The sequence below is a fragment of the Budorcas taxicolor genome, chromosome 16 (assembly GCF_023091745.1).
Source record: "Budorcas taxicolor isolate Tak-1 chromosome 16, Takin1.1, whole genome shotgun sequence".
Taxonomy (NCBI): domain Eukaryota; kingdom Metazoa; phylum Chordata; class Mammalia; order Artiodactyla; family Bovidae; genus Budorcas; species Budorcas taxicolor.
This window is the reverse complement of record NC_068925.1, coordinates 43736242-43756776: the sequence shown is the minus strand read 5'-3', so window position 1 is coordinate 43756776 and position 20535 is coordinate 43736242. Positions and strand designations below refer to the sequence as shown.

At 57.5% G+C, this 20535-nt stretch overlaps 1 protein-coding gene across 3 annotated transcripts in view; it reads right to left on the bottom strand.

Moving 5' to 3' along the window:
- CASZ1 (castor zinc finger 1) overlaps nt 1-20535 on the bottom strand; it is a 152136-nt gene that overhangs the window by 36988 nt on the left and 94613 nt on the right. For 2 of the 3 annotated variants that reach the window (XM_052653500.1, XM_052653501.1), the window contains one exon: nt 16358-16396. In XM_052653500.1, the coding sequence (XP_052509460.1) occupies nt 16358-16373 (16 nt within the window). In that variant the 5' untranslated portion in view covers nt 16374-16396. Of the gene's footprint in view, nt 1-16357; nt 16397-16876; nt 17008-20535 lie in introns of those variants that run through there. The other variant, XM_052653499.1, reaches the window with a different exon arrangement.

Sequence of the window (20535 nt, the reverse complement as noted above, 5' to 3'; positions counted from 1 at the left end):
CTGCAGCCTTGGAGACAAGCCCCCCAACCCAGGGCCCATCAGCCCCGAACTACACAAGGGTTCCCTGCTGGAGAGGCTTCAAGTCCCTCACTCACTCCCCTGGGCAAGAACCCTAGATGGTTCTGAAGTAGCCCTCCTAGGGTGCAAGGCTCCAAGTCAGGCTCCTCAACTCACTCAGGGAAGCACAGGTGGTTTCTGGCTCTGTGACCTGGCTTACCACAGGAAATGGGCAGGATACCTGGATGGGTGACCACGTGTTGCAGGAAGGGACTTCCACTTTCAGGGACTGAGATGACCCCCCCACACACCCCCGCCCGCCAGAACGTGTGAGCTGTGCTATGAAAGGGAAACAGGGCAAACACCATTCTGGGAGGAGAGGAGAGACCTGGCAGAGAGAGGTGCGGGGCAGGTAAGCATAGCCTCCGGGAGCCCCCAGGAAGAAGGTGGGGGTGGTAGCAGGTGGCAGAGGGGTGCTGCGGATGACACTGCTGCCCCCACCCTCCCTATAGCCCATCTCCACAATCCCCCGGCTGAGGTCGATGACGACGACATGAGGGGACTAATTTAGGAGTATTTTTAAAACTGTGGCCCTGGTGGAGGGGTTTAGCAGTTGTCAGCCATCTGGAGTAAGGAATTACTGTCACCTTCCTGATCCTATAGTCCCTAAACCCAAAGCTGGTTACAACTCAAGGGGGAGGCAGCAGGTGGGCGGGGGCTGGGGCCCGTCCCAGGGAGATGCCCACAGGCCAGGAAGCACCTTCTCTGCCCTCGGAGGGGGCCTGGAGCCGGGGGAGGAGGCTGGAGAGCCCAGTGTCCTCTGTGCCCACTCGAGCTCCCCCGCCTGCTCACGCACGCTCACTCCCTGGGCCATGCCGGCTCGCGCAGGGGCCGTCAGGTAAATTAGATCTGAAAGCTGACAATTTCTGACCATATTTCCTTGATTATTTCAAACAAATGCACAGCAGCCGCTGTAAGGAGATTAAAGTGACATAAACGTCCCGAGTGGGAGGGGGGAGGGCAGAGGATTCAGGTCACCCCCATCCGTCCCCCGCCTGACAGACGCTATATCGCTATCCAATCCAATAAAAAATCCCCCCCTTTTGCTTTAATTAATTTTACAGCTAGCTTGCTTAATTACTTTCAATCAAAATCCTCCTGCCATCGCAAAATTAGAGATGGTTGAGCTCCATTAGCCTAAATTCTTCATTTCCATATAGAAAAGAGGCTGTCTGCATAGCCAGCCTGGGCACCCGGCAGGACAGACGCCTGTCTGCCCGCCCGCTGCCAGCCAGCCCACTCCTGGCTTCTGCTCCATGGCTATCTCTAGTCCGTATATTTCCCCTCGTTCTCCTTCGTCCTTGCTCCTTGGGCTGAAAGGAGGTGAGGTCCCGGGTAGGGTACCTTCCCCACCAGCCCCCACTCTTCCCGACTCGTGTGGGGACCGGTAGAGCTGGGCTGGACTGCCAGCGTCAGCTACCCCTGACAAAAGGAGGGCCAGTCCTGGGGTCCCTGATAAGGAGTGCCCGCTGCTCCCAAACCCATGGGAAGATCCAGGGCCCTCTGCCTCATCCATCTTCATGAAGCAGACCTCCCAGCCAGGCACGACCACTTCCAGCCTTGGACTTGGCCCCTAGTTGGTAAAAACCACCGGAACCCATGTTACCCAGGGTCACCTCTCTGCTGACACCTGGCTGGAGTCCTTGCTCACTACCAGAGCAACCCCAGGGCTAACTGTCTCCATGGTGCTAACAGGCACTGCAGCGGCTCCCATGTTCTCCAGGGGCCCCATGAAGGCCCCTGCTCACCCTCCCATATCCCCGGTTTCCAGCCTGTGACAGCTGCTTGGGCTCCTCCACCCCCAGCCTGGGGCAGGTGGGTGGCGAGTCTGGGCTCCATCCACGTCCTGTGCTTGCACCGGCTCCCTTCTCCTCCCCTCCTCCTGCCTCCTCCTCACAGCCCCCAACCTAAACTCCGGAAGCTCCACTTCAGGTTTTCCAGGCTACAGCCCTGAGTGTCACCACAGGGTCCAGCCCAACCTGGGCTCCAGCTGATTAAGGATCTGCAACAGGATGTAAGGATTACAATAAAACCTGGCTCCGGATCTACAGGGGCCGAGGGCCAAGTCCTGGCCCCAGGACTTCCCTCACCTCCCCTTTCGACACACCCCCTCCCTCTTAGCTGCCAAGGGCCAAGAAAGCCTGGGCCTCTGGGTCCTCCATGGGGTCCTGGTTGGACTGTGGATGACTGTCATGGGTAGCATGTGGGACTCAGGCCAAGTCTGGTGGGAAGGCAGGACTGGGAGGGGCTGGGGAGGGGACTGATGGCTGAAACCTGCCCTGGACCCTCCACAGGGACAGGAAGCCAATCTGGTTCTCCCCCTCAGAGAACCCACAGGAAGGTGGGGTGTCCTGGGTCTGACTTCTGGAAGCTCTTAGTGAGTCTTCTGGGAGCAGGCTTCAGGGCTGCCCTATTGCTCTGGCTCAAGGACTCGGGTTGGGCAAGGTAGTGGAACCTGGATCTTGGCAGCCAGCCTGCCCAGACACCAGGGACCCACGGTCAGTCTGCAGGCTTCTCTTGGATCTTGCACTAAGGGTTAACCCAAGTCTTCCCCTTCTTGGGTCAGCTGAGCTTCTCAAATACATTCCTAAGTACCTATGGACACGGTCCCCGGTCCCGCATTGGCCCTAGGGATCTAGGGAGAATGGTTTCAGGTATCAGGGAGCTCAGATTCTCATGGGGAAGACCCACTAGCACCAAAGCATTCCCCACACCATGGAAAGCACAGAGGGGAGGCCAGCTGCGAGTTCCAGGAAGGTGTCTAGGCCCAGATTGTGCCTGGGAGGGCAGCAGGTGCAGAAGGTGGGGGACTGGGGTGTCGCCCGCCGGGCTCCTGCCCCTCCAGCCGCTCTGCCCTCCACACAGGTCAGCATCCTGTCTCCTGGCCCCCTCCTTGGGGAGTTGTCAGCAGGGTGGGCGAGGTAGCCGTGAAGGGCACGAGCAGCCCCGGCCTTAGGGGCATCTCTGGACTTCCTGATCACTCTCCCTCCCCTTGGGGGCAGAGCTGAAGTGCAGCTAACAGAGCAGCATTCTGGCTCTGCCCCTGAGGCACCAGGCCTGGCACAGTTGGTGGAAGGGTGGTTGGAAGAGCAAGTTCTGGGCCAGATGCCCAGAGTTTGAAGGGGCTCGGCCGCAGTGGGGCGGTGAGGTCCCCACCCGTCCCACCAGCCAGCACCCTTCTCCTCCCCTCTGCCTGCCTCCTCACAGCCCCCAGTCTCAACTCTGGAAGCTTGTAGAGCAGGAGCACCTGGCTCTCACCCCACTCACTCCTTCAACTCGGGAAACACTCCTGCATCTCAGACCGGCCACCCCTCCTCCTGGGCTTCCCTGGTGGCTTAGCTGGTAAAGAATCTGCCTGCAATGCAGGAGACCAGGGTTTAATCCCTGGGTTGGGAAGATGGGTCAGGAAGATCCCCTGGAGAAGGGGATGGCAACCCATTCCAGTATTCTTGCCTGGAGAACTCCATGGACAGAGGAGACTGGTGGGCTACAGTCCATGGGGTCGCAAAAAGTCCAGCTCGACTGAGCAACCAACAGTTTCACCCCTCCTCCTACACACTCCTTAGGGGGTCTCGGCTGAAATTTTACTTCTTCCCGGAAGCCCTCCAAACTGCAGGGCTCCCCCCTCCTCTGCCCTCTCTTTGCATGCTGCTGTTAGCTAGCACTTCTATAATAACTCGGTTAATGATCCCTCTGTCTTGCTAGACTGCAAGATCTGCAGGACGGGACCACTGTTTTAGCACAGCGCCTGACCCAATAAATATTTACTGAACGGATACAGAAAACTAAGTGCTTCTTAAGTTCATCAGGGGAAGAGCTGGGATTGGGGTGTATGTGGCCTGACTTCTGTCCCAAGTCCCCGTTGGAGCTCCAGGGTCTTTCCTATCTGTGAGGCTGGGACTAGGTGGGACTGAGGCTGAAACCCCTTCTCCTTGGTCTCTGGCCCTCTGGAGCCTCAGGTTCACCTCCAAGTGCCCTTCACAGGGCTCTGCCTGGAGAACAAAGGAGGCCCCAGTTGTTCCCACATTGCTCTGGGAGAGGAGCAACTGCTGCCGGCCAGGCCCTGGCTGAATAAATCCAGCAACTGTTTGCAGGATAGTGCGATTCGTGATTCTCTCCCGCTCGCTACTCCTGTCTCTGTCCCAAAAAGGAGAAAGGGAAATTGAAAAAAAAAATAAATAAATGGGGAAAGATCCCATCCCAAGCCCCACGACCTCCATAGCCCCGGCTATCCAGTCTGTCTGAAAATGTTATTAACACGCAGAGGGCACAGGGACAGCCACCTGCCGTCGCAGACAACTGGGACAGCCGCAGCAAAGGGTGAGGCTGTGAGATCAGGACCCAAAAAAAGGAGGTGAGGGAGGGAAGGATTGGGGATGGGGGAGGGGGACACAGGGCAACAGGAAAGATCAAAGAAAACTGACTCTGGAGAACACTGAATGCCCAGCTCAGCAGTCGCAGGAAAGGGCCCTGAGGATGATCGGAGGGAAAGGGCAGAGACCCGCAGAGGCACCTGGAACCAGAGCTCCCAGGAAGGCCCTGGGACACCAGGCTGAATGGGGAGGCAGGAGGTTTATGTGGGGGCAGAGGGTACAATGGCGGGGGTTGGGAGGGAGGTGGCGAAGGAGGAAACGAGAAGTTGACTGGGGAAGAGGGAGAGAGGTCTATTAAAAACCTCTCAGTGCATAACACAAAATGTCAGGGTTTATAGCTTCATTCTTGGCATTGCCGGGACTGAGAACCCTGCACAGAAATGTCACCGCTTGTCATGTTTAATCACCTGCTGTTTGTTAACACCTTCCCTGCAAGGAGCCTGTCTCAATCTGCCCCTGGGCCCCCAAGGGACCCGGAAACAGAAAACATCCCCATCTCCTTCTTGGCCCTGCCCCCGGGGCCTCGAGGGAGGAGCTCCGTTAGCCATCCAGCTGAAGGCCTCCCTAGGAGCCCCAAAGTGACCCTTCCAAACAGGCAGGCCAGGGAAAGGGACCCACATGGTCTGAGCAAGGGGCCAGGACCTCTGGCCATGGACTATGTGTTCTGAGTGGCTGGAGCCAGGGTGCTCCCAGGCTGACTCCTTTCTCCTGCTCTCGAGGGCTGCCTGTCCATTCTGTCTGACCCACTCCTGTCCCCACCTCCTGACCCCGGGTGGAAGAGAAGAGAAATAAAAGAGGGCCCGCTCAGATCCCTGCAGCCTGGAATTCACCAATCTGTCTGCTTGAACAGCAACTGCCACATAACATCTAACATTCAAAGCCACCATCCTTCCAGTTACAGTCCCGGATCACACCATCTGTGGCTCTGGCTTGGCTCTCTCTGAGCATGCTTTGCTGGGTTGTTTAGACTAGGAATTCTCAGTCCTACTGCCCCGTAATTCCTTCCCCTGGGGTGGGAGGGTGGAGTCGGCCACTCGAGCAACACAAGTCTTCCTAAGAACACCTGGCTGCTCTCTACCCTTGAAAGCATGGTGTGGTTAACACCAGGCGAGGGGCCGGGTCCTCTCTCAGACAACACCTACACAAACAACGCAGTCCCCAGACGAGAGCCCCCACGCAGGGGCAACTGTCTGCAGAGCAGCAAGTCAATCCTGTACAGTTCCCAAGGTGGCCCCGTTACTTCCAGAAGCGATGACGGCCAGTGATGAGCTGAGCAGCAAGGGTTTCCCATTCTTCCAGCAAAATCCACGCTTACACAGAAAGACACCTGACAAACATGCAGCCACGCAACCGCCCCCAGGAGAACGCCTGTTCATTTAGACTTTCTTTCTGAAGAGCCCTTCGACCCATCCGTTCATTCCCAACAGAAACAAGTCAGAATATTTTCAACTCCCCTTCGATCCTTCCCAGCAAATGGACGGCAGCCCCCCTTTCTCAGGAGATTGGCAGTAATGAAGGCTTTTAGAGGAGGCTTCCTCCGAAAAGTTCAAAATGCATTTGCATCAACAATTGCATTTCATCTTGCAGGGCAGGCCCAGGGATGTGTCCATGGGTTACAGTGAGGATGTAGGTGGGGCCCGGAGGTGTTGGGGATGTAGGCCAGGCAGCAGAGTTACCATTCTGGCCCACATCCCCAGTGGAGGGCTGAAAGAGGACTGTACTCCATGCTGCCATTGGAACTGTCCCTACGGAAGCCCCCTTCCTCAAGGGCAGCCCTACTCTGGGTCTGTCTCCCTTTGAAAGTGTTAGTCGCTCAGTTGTGTCCAGCTCTTTATGACCCCATGGATGGAGGCTGCCAGGCTCCTCTGTCCATGGAATACTCCGGGTAAGAATACTGGAGTGGGTAGCCATTCCCTTCTCTATGGGATCTTCCCAACCCAGGGATTGAATCTGGGTCTCCTGCACTGTAGGCAGATTCTTTACCATCTGAGCCACCAGGGAAGACCCCATCTCTGTGCACTTGGAAACAAATCCCTAAGTGTCTCTGGGCCTCCTGTTGCCCCACTGGTGAAATGGGACAACTCCCTGTGTCTTTCTCCAAGAGAGCCGAGAAGAAATGGATAGTCGGTGTGGTGTGCCTGGAGTTCGTCAGAAGGAGGGTGCTGAGTAGGCTGACCGCTGCCATGATTCTGCACATTGCACCCTGTCCTCTCCAGGGAGGAGGGGGCTCACTGTTAAAAGGGGAGGGGGGGTTAGGGGCTCAGCTGTAAGACCCTTCCCATGCCCAGCAGAGGTTTTCAGATGGTGCCCTGTTGTGCCAGGGGACGTGTGTGTGCACACCCACTCGAGTCCACAGGCACGTGGCTGAACACAGCCCATGGGGCCGGAGCAGGGCAGGTTTAGGTGGAGCCAGTTGTAAATAGGAGACACAGGAGACACGGTTCAGTCCCTGGGTCTGAAAGGTCTCCTGGAGGAGGAAATGGCAATCTACTCCAGTATTCTCGTCTGGGAAATCCCAGGGACGGAGGAGCCTGATGGGCTCCAGTTGGGTCGAAAAGAGTCAGACATGACTGAGTACACTGACACACGCAGTTTAAGTAACCCAGCCTAGACGGAGACTATTCCACAGGTGCTAGGGCTCTCCAGGACCCTGAGGGAGGGGCCATGTCACTCAGCCCATCTTCCTGCTTCCAGGCCCCAGGGGCTTCACGGGACATGGGTTTTTCCAGTCCTGGGCAAACCAGGGCGGGTGGTCACCACGTCGCTGACTATGTGGAGTCAAAGCCCCACCTTCTCGGGTGTCAAGGCAAGCACCCCACCTCCTGGGTGTGCTGCTTGTGGGAGGTAGGACCTGAGCTCCTTCCACTTCAGGGATTTGAAAAGCTGGTCCTCATCGTTGAGGTGGACTCTGAACACACATGGAATGTGTCCCCCACCAATTCAATAGGTCAGAGTGGAGCCCCAGATGAGCCAGGAGCAGGGTCTGGCCTGAGGTTCGGGGGAGCCCCAGGGTCCAGAGATGTTTTGTCCAAGCCACTTGGATTTATCAGATGAGCACAGCCTCCCAGCCAGACCCCCTGGTATAATCCTTTCATTAATTTACTAGTCAATGGAAAATTACTCCTTACCGAGGAATATAAGTTTTCATCTTATTTTAAGTTCGATTCTTAAAGCAATTACCCAGGCATCTGGCAATGACTTCACCGCTGTGGCCGGGCCCTGGAGGGGAGAAGTGCGGCCCTGAAGCTGCACAGACTCCTGGCTCCCAGCCCCGGAGGGGAGTTCAAGGAGGACTGGGAGCCCCCAAACAACTGGCCTGGGTCCTGGGAGGGAAGTGGGGGGGCACACCACCGTGTCTGATATTTGCTGTGTGTGGAAACGCTCCTCTCCAGCACCACCTGCCCCAGGAACCCAGTGGTGACAGTTGTTGAAAAGCCTCAGCAGCTGATGCCGCGGGAGCATTTTCTATTTTTAATTGTTTGATCGGAATATTAACTCATCTCCGCCCGTTCCCAAGACACACTTCCCAGCCAGAGGGTTTCCCCCATTCCCCAGACCTTTTTCTCTCTCCCTCTCCAGTCGGAAATCTACTTTGAAAGTAATAACTGGAAACACAGACCTCTGTGAGTTTGCAAAGGATCAGCGCACGGGAGAGAGAAAGAAATAAGGTCCTCACCAGCCAGCATGCCCTGAGCAGACCTCAGAGCCACAGGCAGGGCAGGTGGCTCGGCACCCACAGGCACCGCTGCTCCCCCCTCCCCCTTCCTGGCCAGCCTCTCCCTCTCCCCTCCGGTCAGCCCCACTGACCCAGTCTGCTCACTCATCAACCTCAAGTGGGGCGGGGATGCTCAGGAGCCTCCCAGGGCGGAGGCCCCGGGAGGGAGGCACGTGGCCCTGGGCTCAGTGGCTGACTTTCCTTTCAGCTGCCATTTCCGAGAGGTAGGGATGGGGAGAGGGCAGCCTCTCCATGGAGCCACTGGAGAACCTGCCAGCCAGGCCTCCAGGGAGAAACACAAGGGCTCCAGGGCCAATCCCGACGGGAGGGTCACCTGGCTCAGCCACTGCCCGAGCTGCTGGGGACAAACTGGACCCCGGGGGGCCCCCTCACCCATCCTCAGAAGGCACCCCCCAACCCAGCAGCGGGGCCACTTGGCCTCCTTGCCCTACCTGCCCTTGGCCCCCCTGCTGGGCTCGTCCCTCTCAAGGTCGCAGGGCTGTCCACACCAGGAATATTTACTCACCAGACTGGCCCTGTTAGCAGCACTCACCACAAATATGCTTTCTGATAAAGTTGGCAGAAAAAAAGTTCTAGAGCTGGAAACAATGTCAGAAATCATCCCCTACCCCCACCCAGGGAGGGTGAGGTGGGGCCTGCGAGCAGGTCACACAACCAGCTCCTGGGGAAGGCTTCTGTCGCGCTCTCTCACTTTTCTCCTTCCTGTTTTACTTCCCAACATAGAGCCTGTTGCCAGGGGACCAAGGGCTGGGGATGACTCTACACGAGCACTGGGTCTTGGCCCCCGAAGGGCAGGGCCCAGAGGCAGGGGTGTGGGCAGTGGCCCTCTGTTTCCCCCGCCAGGAGCTCTCTTGGGGGCCTCTGGGGGACGAGGCCAGGCGGCCTCTCACCTCTGCTTCTCCCTGGGCCGTCTCACCTCGCTGAGCTCCTGCCCACCCGCCCGCCCTCCCTCAGTGCACATGGGCTTTAATGTTTTTATTACCTGTTTGACTCGCTGCCTTATTGCTTCTCCCCTTAATGGGGCCGTAACCGTGGAAACGAGGAATAAACGGCCACCAGAAAATGAGATGATTAAACAGGTCACCCTGGCAAAACAAACTCAGCCAAGGAACCTCTGGGGGGTGGGGAGGGTAGGCTCCTCCTCCCCCATCCATGGCTGGAAGGCTTGGACCAGACTGGGGACCAACGTCCCTGTCCCTGAACTGGGGCAGATACAGGGGGCGCCCCCTGCTGGACGGTGTGGCACCTGTCCCGTCGGTTCCTCAGGCTCCCCTATCTCCCAGGCAGCTCTCCTGGCTGGCCTTGGGCCCTGCGCTCTTGGGCTGAAGGGGTGGCAAGCAGGAAGGCATGGGCCTAGAGGTGATGAAAATCATCGCCAAGGAGGAGATGCACTGCCTGCTGACACAAAGCTCTAGAATTCTGTCCCCACTGACCTCCTGGATGCCTCTGACTTTCTCACTGGGCTGGAGTTTCCTATCTAGTGCATCTCTGGCTCTCATGCCGCATCGTTCCCCATCCCAACCTGTGGTCCCTGAGTTCTTGGAGAAAGCTCTAGAAGAAAAAGCCAACTTAGGCCAAAGTTCAACTTGGGAAGGTCTCCTCCGAGAACCCCTGGTCTTTGGAGCCAAGCCGTGTGTCTGTGCCTCCCCTGGGCCAACCTGCTCCCACAAAACCTCTGGGTGGAAGGCAACATGAGAGGGCCTTCTTGACAGTAAGGAGGACTCCTTAAGCCCTCAGCACTGGCCAGAAGAGGCCCCAGGAGGGACCCCGTGGGAAGCTAAGAACAGACCCCAGAGCCAGTGCAGGAGCAGCTGAAACCACCACGCCAGGGGCAGAAGGGCTGGGGTGGGCCTTGGTACACGCCACCCCTGCTTTCTGGCCTCACTCCAGGCACTGCATCTACCCAGGTGGAGGGGTCCTGGGCCTGGGGGGCAGGACCTAGAGAAGATGGACATGCCACGGTGAGGTTTCTGCTGGGGGAGACAGAGACAGGCAAGGGAGGAGGCAGAGGAGAGTCCCAGGCCCTCCATTGGCTACTGCCCCCGGTCCCCTCCAGGGCAGCAGATTGTGGGTGTGTGACCTCCCCACCCCAAACCACAGTCATGGCTAGGAGTTAATGGGACCCCTGTCAACCACTTGCTGCCTGTCTTCATCCTCATGCCCACTTTCCCCCTCAGGTCATCCCTCATCCCAGCCCCACTCCTTCCTGTAAACCAGGCCTAGAAAGCTCTGGAGGAGCCAAAGCTCAGGTCCCAAGGCAATCAGCCAAGTGTTTCCTGCCCGCCTCCCGCTGCCCCCAATCAGAACCTGGAGAGGCACATCAATCAACCCATTCCACCAGCACTAACGGTGGGAAGGCACGGGGCCGACCCTGGACCGCGCACTGGAGGAGACATGGTTGCCGAGCTAACTTTAATGGTTACCATTATGAGCAGCAGCAGCAGCAGAAGGCAGGGCTCCTGGCCTTGGCCTCCTGGGGGAGGGCACAGTAGTCTGAGTGCTGCTCTGACACACCAATGTCATGGGTATAGCCAGGTCCTCAGAGCAGCAGGCCCCTGGCCAAGCTCTGATCTCTTATCTCCTTCCAGGGCCAACTGGGTGTGAGGCTGCAAAGGGGGAGGGGCAAGAAGGTAGGCAGGAGGGCCTGGCTTTAGGGATCTGGGTGGCCTGGGCCAAAAAGGGCAGAAAATTATGGTTGCACAATGGGAAGCAAGAGTTCTGCTCTTCAGGTTGGGGGAGGGGCGAGGTAGAGGAGAGTGAAGAGTACGAGGCAAGAGAGGCAAGGGACTGGCGGAAGTCTGGAAGGCGTGGGTGACACAGGAAACATCGTCACCCATCTCCATCTGTCCCAATACCTCCCATCCTTTATCAAGTTCAAAGGCCACTCCTTCACAAAACTCCCTGCGCTCTCTGATCGGGCGCTCCACTGCCTGGTGGGACAGGTAAACACACCTGTCTCCCTCTACCAGGCAGATCCCAGAAAGCTGGGAAGGACCAGGTGGCCTTCACTGTTTCAGCTCCTATAGCGGATGCTCCCCAGTGCTTACTAAGAACTGCAGGCCCCACTACCTGTCTGGGGTTTCCTCCACTTCTGGGGGTCACCAGTATGTCCTCGTGGGTCGAGGTTATGAGGATGCTATGCCGTGGTCAGACAGCCAGAGGGGTGAGCACTGGACCACCAAGCTGCCCCCTGTCCCAACCCATCCCCAAGAAGTGGCCCCTTCCCCCTCTACTCCCTGGGACCACCAGCCCTCCTCCACTGCCATCTCCTCCCCCTGAACCCTGGCCCAGCTACCCTGGAACAGCTGCTGCCTGCCGTGGGGACCCACAGGCTGTAATTACTACAGAGCAACTTCCTTCCCCCTGAAGATGAGGAGGAGGAGAAGGACAAGGAGGAGCAGGAGGGGGTGTGGCAGCACCAGGTGGTCAAGGTCTGAAAACCAGTGCGGGGAGGGCAGTGTAAAGGACAGGCCTTGGGGGCTGGTGTTAGGGGTGGGGAGCAGGTGTGTGTGTGTGTGTGTGTGTGTGTGTGTGAAAAAGTGGCCTGACTATATTCTAAGAATGCTGGGCCAGGCAGAGGACGGTGCCCGAGCGGGGGTGGGTGCATCACTAACCTGCCAGGTCTAGGAAGAGGAGTCCAGGCCCAGAGCCTCTGGGGCCCCACCCCATCCCCTGCCCAGGGACTCGAGCCAGGGGCAGCAGCTTTAATGAGGAGATGCTGCTGCGTGACTCAGCCCTCCAAAGGTGCCTCCATTTATTTTATTTTTCCATCATAAAAAAACCCAAGCTGCAACTTGGCCAGATTCCCCGGCCGTGGGGGATGGGGGAAGACCGGCCCAGAGAGGACTGACTAGCTGGCCCCAGTGCCCTTCTTAGAGGGGAGACTTAATGGGTTCGTCTGGTTGATCCCAAAGAGAAAAAGGGCCTGTGATGGGGTCCCCCGAGGGCTCTTTCAGACCTGCCCTCACTGCCTCTGTCTCCTGTTGAAGGAGAATAGCTACGCCAGGCTTTTGATCCAGAGTAATGCTCTGATATCACATAACTAGTGCCGGGGTTGGTTCAAGAGGCCACTTCGCAACCCACAGCTGCCTCTCTCAAATGCTTTCTTACGAAGAGCAGGTCTACTCAACCCCTCCCCAGGGTGTCCCACTGAACTCTCTCGGCAAAATTAGGTTGGGAGTCAGAGAACCAGAGACCTTAAAGGTCACCTGATGCTTGTGTCCCTCCAAATGTCACAGCCAGCCTCTGCTTGAATGGTACCAGGAAACCCTCAACTTCCGAGGCGGCCCAGTCTGTGCTTGGCTCTGACTGCTCCTTCCTGCCAAGATGGCACCAAAGCACCTACCCCTTGCAGCAGACTGGCAAAACCGGTGCTCAACCTGACAGTTGGTAGGGACTGGGCCCAACTTAGACTGGTCAAGTGGGTGTATCTGGCCAAGTAAAGGCTCGACAAAGGAAAACCGAGAACAACTTGCTCTGCCCCAAGCCCGGCATGGAATCTCTTCCTTCAGACACACCACAAAAACCTTCCCAGTCCCCAGTGTACATCCAGGTGAAAGTGTAACCACAGCCAGCAAGGTTCCTAGACGCCTCCACTCCTGGCAAGGCCCTGGCCTTCAACCAGTGGCTCACAACAGTCCTGAGAGTCTAGCGGTGGTCTGACACTCAGACCCAGCAGGGGCCTCTCTGGGGTCAGATACTGCCTGGAAGAAGTCTGCAGCCTTTCCTCTCCTTCCTTGAGACTGAATCCTCGAAGCACATGGCCACTACACTATTCCACTCCAAGAACTAGGCTACTAAGCCAATCTGTCTCAGCCTCCCTTGACCCCATCACTCCTGGCCTCATCCCCAACAGAGCCCATGGCCAGGATACAACACGGGGGTTTGTATGCCATGAAAGGGGATCTGGGTCTAGAGTCCCAGCTGAGCTGATCCCAGGGGAAAAGAAGCAGGCCTGGTTCAGTGAGCAGCACTGATACCTCCCCTGACTCACCCTGACGACACAGCGGCAGCCGCACAGCTCAGTGTGCAGTGCTGGCCCTCGTGGTTCCCGCTGGGGTCCCTGGTCATCCCTTTGAACTTGCTCTCTTGCCCATTTTGCCCTTTACCTGGAAGAGTCCACCTTGGGTCCTCTGATGGACAGCTCCAGCCCTGGAGAGCCCCTCCCCATCTTCTCAGGATCTCCCTAGGGAGCTGGGGGGCACTTACAACTAGATTCTCAAGAATCAAGGGCACAAGTTCCTTCTTAAAGCTTAACCGCTGTTTCAAAATCATTTTCACCCTGGCCTCCAGGCTTTCTCAGGGCTTGGGAATCAGCCTAGTGGGGCCTAATCCTGGGGAGCCTCCCAAGTGCAGCCTGGATTCACCTGTGTCTGAAAGCTTCCTTCTTCCTCCCCTCCCCCTCCTGGCTCCCTCCCCCAGGGAAATCACTCTAAAAGGGCCTAATGGAACTATGTCCTCCTCTCTTCCTCTCTCTCCTCCCTCCCTCCCTTTCTTTCTCTTTCCTCTTTTTTTTTTTATTAGCATTTGTGGAATTTATTCCCAAACTCTCCTAATCTTCCGTACACAACCATTTGATTTGCATAACCCAACCCCCTCTCATAAAAACTGGCTGCTAGTTTAATTAAAAAATGTAAATTTGCTGTCATCTCGGGGCCTGGTGAATTAGGACGACATCGGCATTTTTTATTGCTAAAGACGTCCAGATTGATCCAGCCCTTGGCTGAACTATGGTGGAAGTAAAGGGGTCCACATGGTCCCCGAGGGCCTTGAAGTCCTGCTTGAGGTACCCCCCGGGTGAACCCACGGTTCTCCCACCACTGAGTTACTTATGGCTGGAGTGCTTCCTTAGACCTGTCCAAAGCTGGAGGTGATGTTAACCCACAATCCAATGTTTACTGGGCCCCTGGTGCCAGCAACCCTTTGGGGCCTGTGTCTCCAGCCTTGTACAGTGCTAGCTGCCCGAGATGGCCTCAAAGAAGAGAGCCCCTCACCACACCAGAAATGAGCCCAGGCCAGAAATGAGGTCCCTGGCCTTGGCTGTGAGCCGAAGTACATTCAAGAAGTCGATGAAAGATGAGATGGAGTGAGTCCAGAGACAGGCTCAGAGGGGATCTCAGAGTTCCCACCTGCTTCCCTTTTTTTGTGAAGAGGGGAAAAAGTGCTTTTCTTCTGAAGTCCTGAGATTAAGTGAAACTTCCAAGTTCAAAGAAAAAGCTGAGATGGTATCACCAGATGACTCCTCCAGGAAACAGTCAGAACTTTGACACCCTGGACCTCCCCTCACTGAGTGGCCAGAGCCCAGGCCTGGGTCCTGCTGAGAGTGCCCTGCTCCAGCTACAGGAGGAACCAGCTGACCTCAGGGGCCCTTCTAACTTCCAGGAAAAGTTCCCAGAGTCTGTCTCTAGAGTGCAGGGACAAGTAAGTGGGACAAGAGATTCTGCCACCCACAGGCCCAGCAGGCCCTCTCTCCAGTTGGGGATACCCTATGGAAGGGCTTTGGAGTGTGCCCCAAGAGCAGGCTGATGTAAGGGGGCAGGATGGAGGCCAGCTCCAGCTGCCATCGGGGTTGGATGGAGGAAGAGGAAGAGGACCCAACTTCCAGCTAGGTAATGCCTGGGTCACCTGTGCCCACCCACAAGCACAGGATCATGTGCCCGAGTAGGGGGCAGTGCATTGCCACCACCGGTCCACGTATAAGGTCTGCTTCTCAGCTGGGATGGGTGGGGGCCCCTGTTTCTAAAGAAAAGGGGTGGGGCCTGAGAGGGAGTTGATGAGACACTTGATTAGAGGTGGGGGCGGGCTGCTTCTCTGTGGGAGGGAAGGGCAGGGAGGGGCAGGGTGGCAGCCCTGGCCTCAGACACCTTAACCACTTTGCCCAGCAGGGGGTGTCGCACCCTTCCTGGGCACAGAGGTCGTGTGGACCTCCACATGGGATTCACCAAGATCACACCTGGCAGAACACAGTCTTAATACTCCCTCCCCCACAAACACATCTCCCTCCTTCCCAACGCCGGCTGCCTTGTCCTGTCACTGGGCCCCCCAGTGCTGCCTCCTGCCCTCTCTGCCCACTCCCTTTTGACTTCAAAAGGTCAAATGTTGTCCCAAGGGGCAATGCCATGGACTTGGGCCATTATAAACAACAACTCTGACCCATACCACCTTCCATAAGTGAAACAGAAGGGTTCAGAGATCAATCTCCAGGAATTATCAACATGTTTAGCACAGATTTTAAAACATTTAGGAAGAAGACAGTGCCTAGGATGAGGGTCCGGGTCAAAATTCTATTTCAATACAGAGGGCTAATGGGAAGTCTTGAGGAATTTAAAGCAAACCATCATTCTAGACTCAGATGGGAAAAGAAGTGTTGATACAATTAGATTAAAACCAATAAAACACCAAAATCTCAGGATAAACTCTGCTCCAGGCCAGCACTATGCTATCTGGAACCCTAAACTAGGTGCCATGCTAGGCACCCCAAAACCCAGACGTCCAAATTGAGTAGTTGGTCTGGTCTACCCTCTCCCAGGGTGGGGGCTAAGGGGGATGGGAGCAAGTCCTGGGCCCCTCACTTTGAACTGATAACAGCCGCCTCATCCCACGGGTTCTCAGGTGAAAAACACTCATTAGCCATAATAAGCAGCTTGTTCATCCGACAAGGCCTTGTCCCAAATAAATTAAATTCCTTTACCTTGAGACAGTCGCCCCGAAACCAGACTAACCACCTTTCCCAACAGGACGCTGCTTTCAAAAACTAAACCAACCCCCCCACTAAAAAAATAAAAACACACACCCCACAGCCAGACACATAGAGATCTTTCCTGGGGGAAAAAAGGTACAGAAAAAACACGCAGCCATTCAAAAAACACGGAGAACAAAAAAAAAACCCCACAAAAAACCCCTAAATCCTCTCTCTGGGTGCCCCCCAGCTCCCGCTCCTCTCTGTTCTTTCATAATGACAAACATCAAATTAGTCACAGTCACTAAGCAAGTAACAAATAATAACAATAATATCATCAAAAGCCTCGCAATCCAGAAACCAGGGCGAGAAGCGCAGCCGGCACCAGACCCTCTCCAGGCCAGCCCCCACCCCCTGCTCAGCTGCTACCTCATTGGGCTAAAAATAATAACTTCCGTAAAAGAACCGAAAGAAAAGTGAAAGAGCCACCCCCTGGTTCCCACCGGCCGGTACCTGTACCAAGATCCATTCTCCTCTCTTTGGTCCCAAACTCTTCGAGGATCGCCAAAAAAAGAAGAGGAAAGAAAAGAAATCTGTTTAGTCTCGCGCAGTGCCCCCCACTTCCCACCCCAGCCTCCCCCCTCGGCTCTCCGCACCCTCCCCCCATCGAGGAGCGGTCAAGTCCCCGGGACGAGGGGAGCGACGAGAAAGGGGACCCGGAGGCAGAGCGAAAGTTTCTCCCTCCCGCCCCGCTGGCTCTCGCGCTCCGGCATTGCACACTCAAAGCAGCTCCTCGCCGCTCTCGACTTTATTAAACTAAAAGAGAAACTATTTATAGACCCTGCCCGGCTCCGGGGTCCCGGCCGGCCCGCGAAGCCGAGGGGCGCCCCCGCCCGCGCCCGGCCCGGCTAGGCACCCGCCACCCCCGCCCCGCCCAGCCGCGCCGCGCCGCGCCGCGCCCCCAGCCCAGCGCCCGGGTCGGAGCCCCGCGGCGGCGCCCCCTGCCCTCCCCCGCCCCACTCCGGTACTCACCATAGTCGGAGAGTCGAAAGCCGAATTCACTTAAATAATCAACTTTCATAATACTTAATTAATGCCTAATTGCAACTGATTACTCCCCGAATAACAAGTTGTTTTAAAGCCCTGATGTCATTGCTCCTGACTGTAACACTCAGGGTAACAGTTTGGCAGGAGGGAGCGGGCGGGCGGGAGCGGCCGGGGGCGCTGCCAGGCGCCGAGGTGATTGGCAGGGCGGCCGCGGCGCCGCCTCCTCCAGACCGGGCCCGCGCCGCCCCGGCAGGTGAAAGAGCAGAGCTCGGCCCGCCCGCGCCCGCGCGCCCGCGCGCGCCCGCCCGCCGGGACGCCGGAGTGAATGGGCTCGCGCTCGCCCGCCCCGCGCCCGCTCCCTCACGCGCGCCTCCGTCTGGTCCCCTCTCCCGCTCGCCGCGCGCGCGCTGCTCACACGCGCGCCCCCGCCCGGCGCCCGCTCGCAAGCGCGAGCGCGCGCGACTTCAGCGCACCGGCCCGGGCGGCCAGCCTTATTGGCTCAGCGATTGCCCAAACCTTAGACTTCGGAGGGAAGAGGGAGGCGGGGACTCTGCGGCCGGGGACGGGCGGCAGCGGGGAGGCGGGCGGGGGCTCGGCGGTCCGAGAGGAGCCGGCGGCCCGCTCTCGCGCGCCCGCGCCAACTCTGGCCGGACTCCGGCGGGCGCGCGTTCGCAAGCTCCCCTCTGCGCTCCGGCCCCGCGAGTGCGACTCGATGGCGGCCGCGCGCGGACTCACTCTCCGGCGCCGGCCGGCCAAGGGCTCGTGGCGCGCGCGGCCGAGCAAACTTTTGGGCGCGGGTGGGCTCAGGTGTGAGCGCCGCGGGGTCGCGCCTACTGAGCCTTACTCCACGGCTCCCCCCTCGCGCGCCCCTCGCGTTTCGGGTGCGGGGGTACCAGGGGCTTTCTTTCCTCCCTCATCCCTGTTGTTGGTGGTGTTTTTTAGTTGTGAGGAGAAAAGACTCGGGGGCAGTGGGCATGGGTGTCCCGCGGAACACGCGCGGCGGCTCGCGGTGTTTCGCACACCGTGGCCCCCCGCAGGCTTCACGAGTGCAGGGACCCCCGGGGTTCCGCCACTTCGGTTTGGCTTTGCCTTTAAATGCACCCTGGCACCCCACCCCACCCCGATCCCTGGTCTACCCAGGTCCCCTCCACGTCTCTGCTTTCGGGACCTTCCTACTCCTTTTGTTGCCCGGAAGTTCAGCCCCCAGCTCCGCAGCCCGGGCAGCATCTCTTCTCTCACCCCGTCTTGGCTGTGAGTTCTAGGAGCGCCCCCACCACGGATCTGCGCTGTCACTTGGGTTTCCAACCCGCCCTCTTGCCTCCGCCACACCCCATGCAGGGCCCGGGCAGACAGGGCCCAGACAACCCTCCACCGAGGAGCCAGTGTCCTGCCGCCTGCCCCCTCGGACATCGCCACGTTTCCTGCCTGCCAGTTCATCGCTGGACCAGGCAACTTGTTCTCTCCTTTCCCTCTTTTCACCCTCAGAGAAAGTACTTTGATGGGTCCTTCTGTCCCCAGAAGTTCCCGCTGAAGCCAGATACGTTGAGATTCCTTCAATTTTAGTCACCTAGATTACCCACGGGGGTGGGGGTGGGGAGGTGGGCGGGTCGGGGGGCGCGGTGCCGAGGAAGGAAGCAGGCAGGTGAGCAGGAAGCTGGAGGTTTTGCAGGTGAAACACCTGGACTTCACTGTCCCCAGCTGTCCCTCGGGCCCTCCTGCACCCAGCCTGCTGCCTTCTTCCCCTATCCTGTTTCAGGGGAGGCCACACTTCAATGAGGGGCTCAGAACCCAGGCTTTCTGCTCTCTGTTCTTTGGGCAAAGTTCAGCAAAATGGCACTGGATTGTTTTTGCAATATTTCTATTTTGCAAAGGGAAAGGCCCAGGGAGGCCTCGGGGCAAAGAAGTCAGGGAGTTTAACAATCTACTGTTTCTCCCACTTTTCCCTTATTTTTGTTCTTTCTTTTTTTCTTTTTCTTAAATTGCGCTTTAGTTCCAAGTGGCCTCACAGGGAGGTTAGCGTTGCTTCCCCATCTGACCGCCTTCCTTGATGCCTTCTTGGCAACCCCCATTCCGGTGGTCACACAACCTTTACCCTTCAGGCCTGCCCCATCATTACAGAGGATGAATAGCTGGAGAGGCCCAAGAGCTCTGAGTGTACCCCAGCCCTAAAATCTTGAATAAGTGACCAGAGCTCCTTAAACAAACCAAGCCCAGTGTTTCCTAGATGTTGCTGGCATAGGGCAATCAAGCAGTGAGGCCACGAGCTTCTGCTCCCCACACAGGATCTCAGAGAGGGCACTGCGGCTTCCACGACTGCTCTGGGGTACACACATGCCTCTGGGTACTCCCACCCCTGACTCCCCAAAGCAAGGCTTACAGCTTTGGGTTGTAACAGCAGGCAGTCCAACCCAAATCCCAATCTGAGTGTCTGCTTCCTGATGTGGGCAACTGGGATGTAGACAGAAGCCTGAAGACATAGGGGTGAAAGGGGAATTTCTGGGTGCATTTGAACTATGCACCTATGGGCAGCTCCCTGCATATATACCCACATGGCCTATGGGCTGCCTATGAATGTCCTTCTGGGCTTCTGAGGATGGTGGTCAGGGTCTGGAAGGGCCTGCCTGCCAGTTACCCACCACAGGGCCCACAGGATTGGCTGCATAATAACTTTGCACCTCTGGTGGATCAAGGCTGGAGAGGAATGGCTGAAGGGTAGAACTGAGAGAGCTGGAAGGAAGGGGGGGCAGGCAAGGTGGACTAGAGGGGGCCCCCCAAGCACAGCCAGTAGTAGAGGGAGGCAGGAACGGCCCAGAGACCCTCAGCTCTGCCAAGATGATGGCTGCCATCAGCCACTGCGGGCATAAGAAGTGTTGCCCAAGAGTGAGGGGCCTTCCTTCCTGAGACACACAGAAAGTGAGGCCATCCTGGCGTGTTATGATCTGAGACCTGAGAAGGCTGAGGCTTTGAGGTCATAGACGTGAGTCACAGGCCATGCCACGGCGGGGGTCCCCCGATCTCTTTCCCTTTGTGTGAAGGGGAGAGGCCCAGGACTCTGGCACCTCAGCCTGTGGCCCATTTTGCCTTGAGAACCCTGATGTGGTAACACCCCTGTAACCCGGAGCCCAGGCCACAGTTTCTGTGCCCAGGGCCCCAGGGATGGAAAGCCCAAAGCCACAGCTCCTCCTGGTCTCAAGGCCCTCCTCCTCATGCTCCCCATCCCCGAGGGAAAACGAGGAGCCCTACACAGCCATGCCAACCATCAGGCCCCTCGCAGAGGTCTCAGGAAGCCTGTCAGCTCTTCCCAGGCAGGTTCCCTCGATGGCTCCCAGCATCTTCGCATCCCCGGTTTGCCCACTCTTTTTCTCTCCCTCCCGAGCCCGGGGCCTTCTCACTCAGCAGCCTGTTTACACACTGGGTATCTCATGCTTTATCTGCTCTCACTTTGAATTCGTAACTTTCACATAAACTTGAACAAAGCTCCTTTTGTTCCTGCACCCCACCCCAGGATCCCAATAAACTGGTTCCCTCTGAGGCGACTGGGCCAGGGCACTGGAGCCTTGGCCAGACGACTGTGTGTGCCTGTAAGCCAGCATGTTCGCACCTGCGAGGGAGCCCGTGTGCCCGCGTGTGAGTGCCCTTCCTGG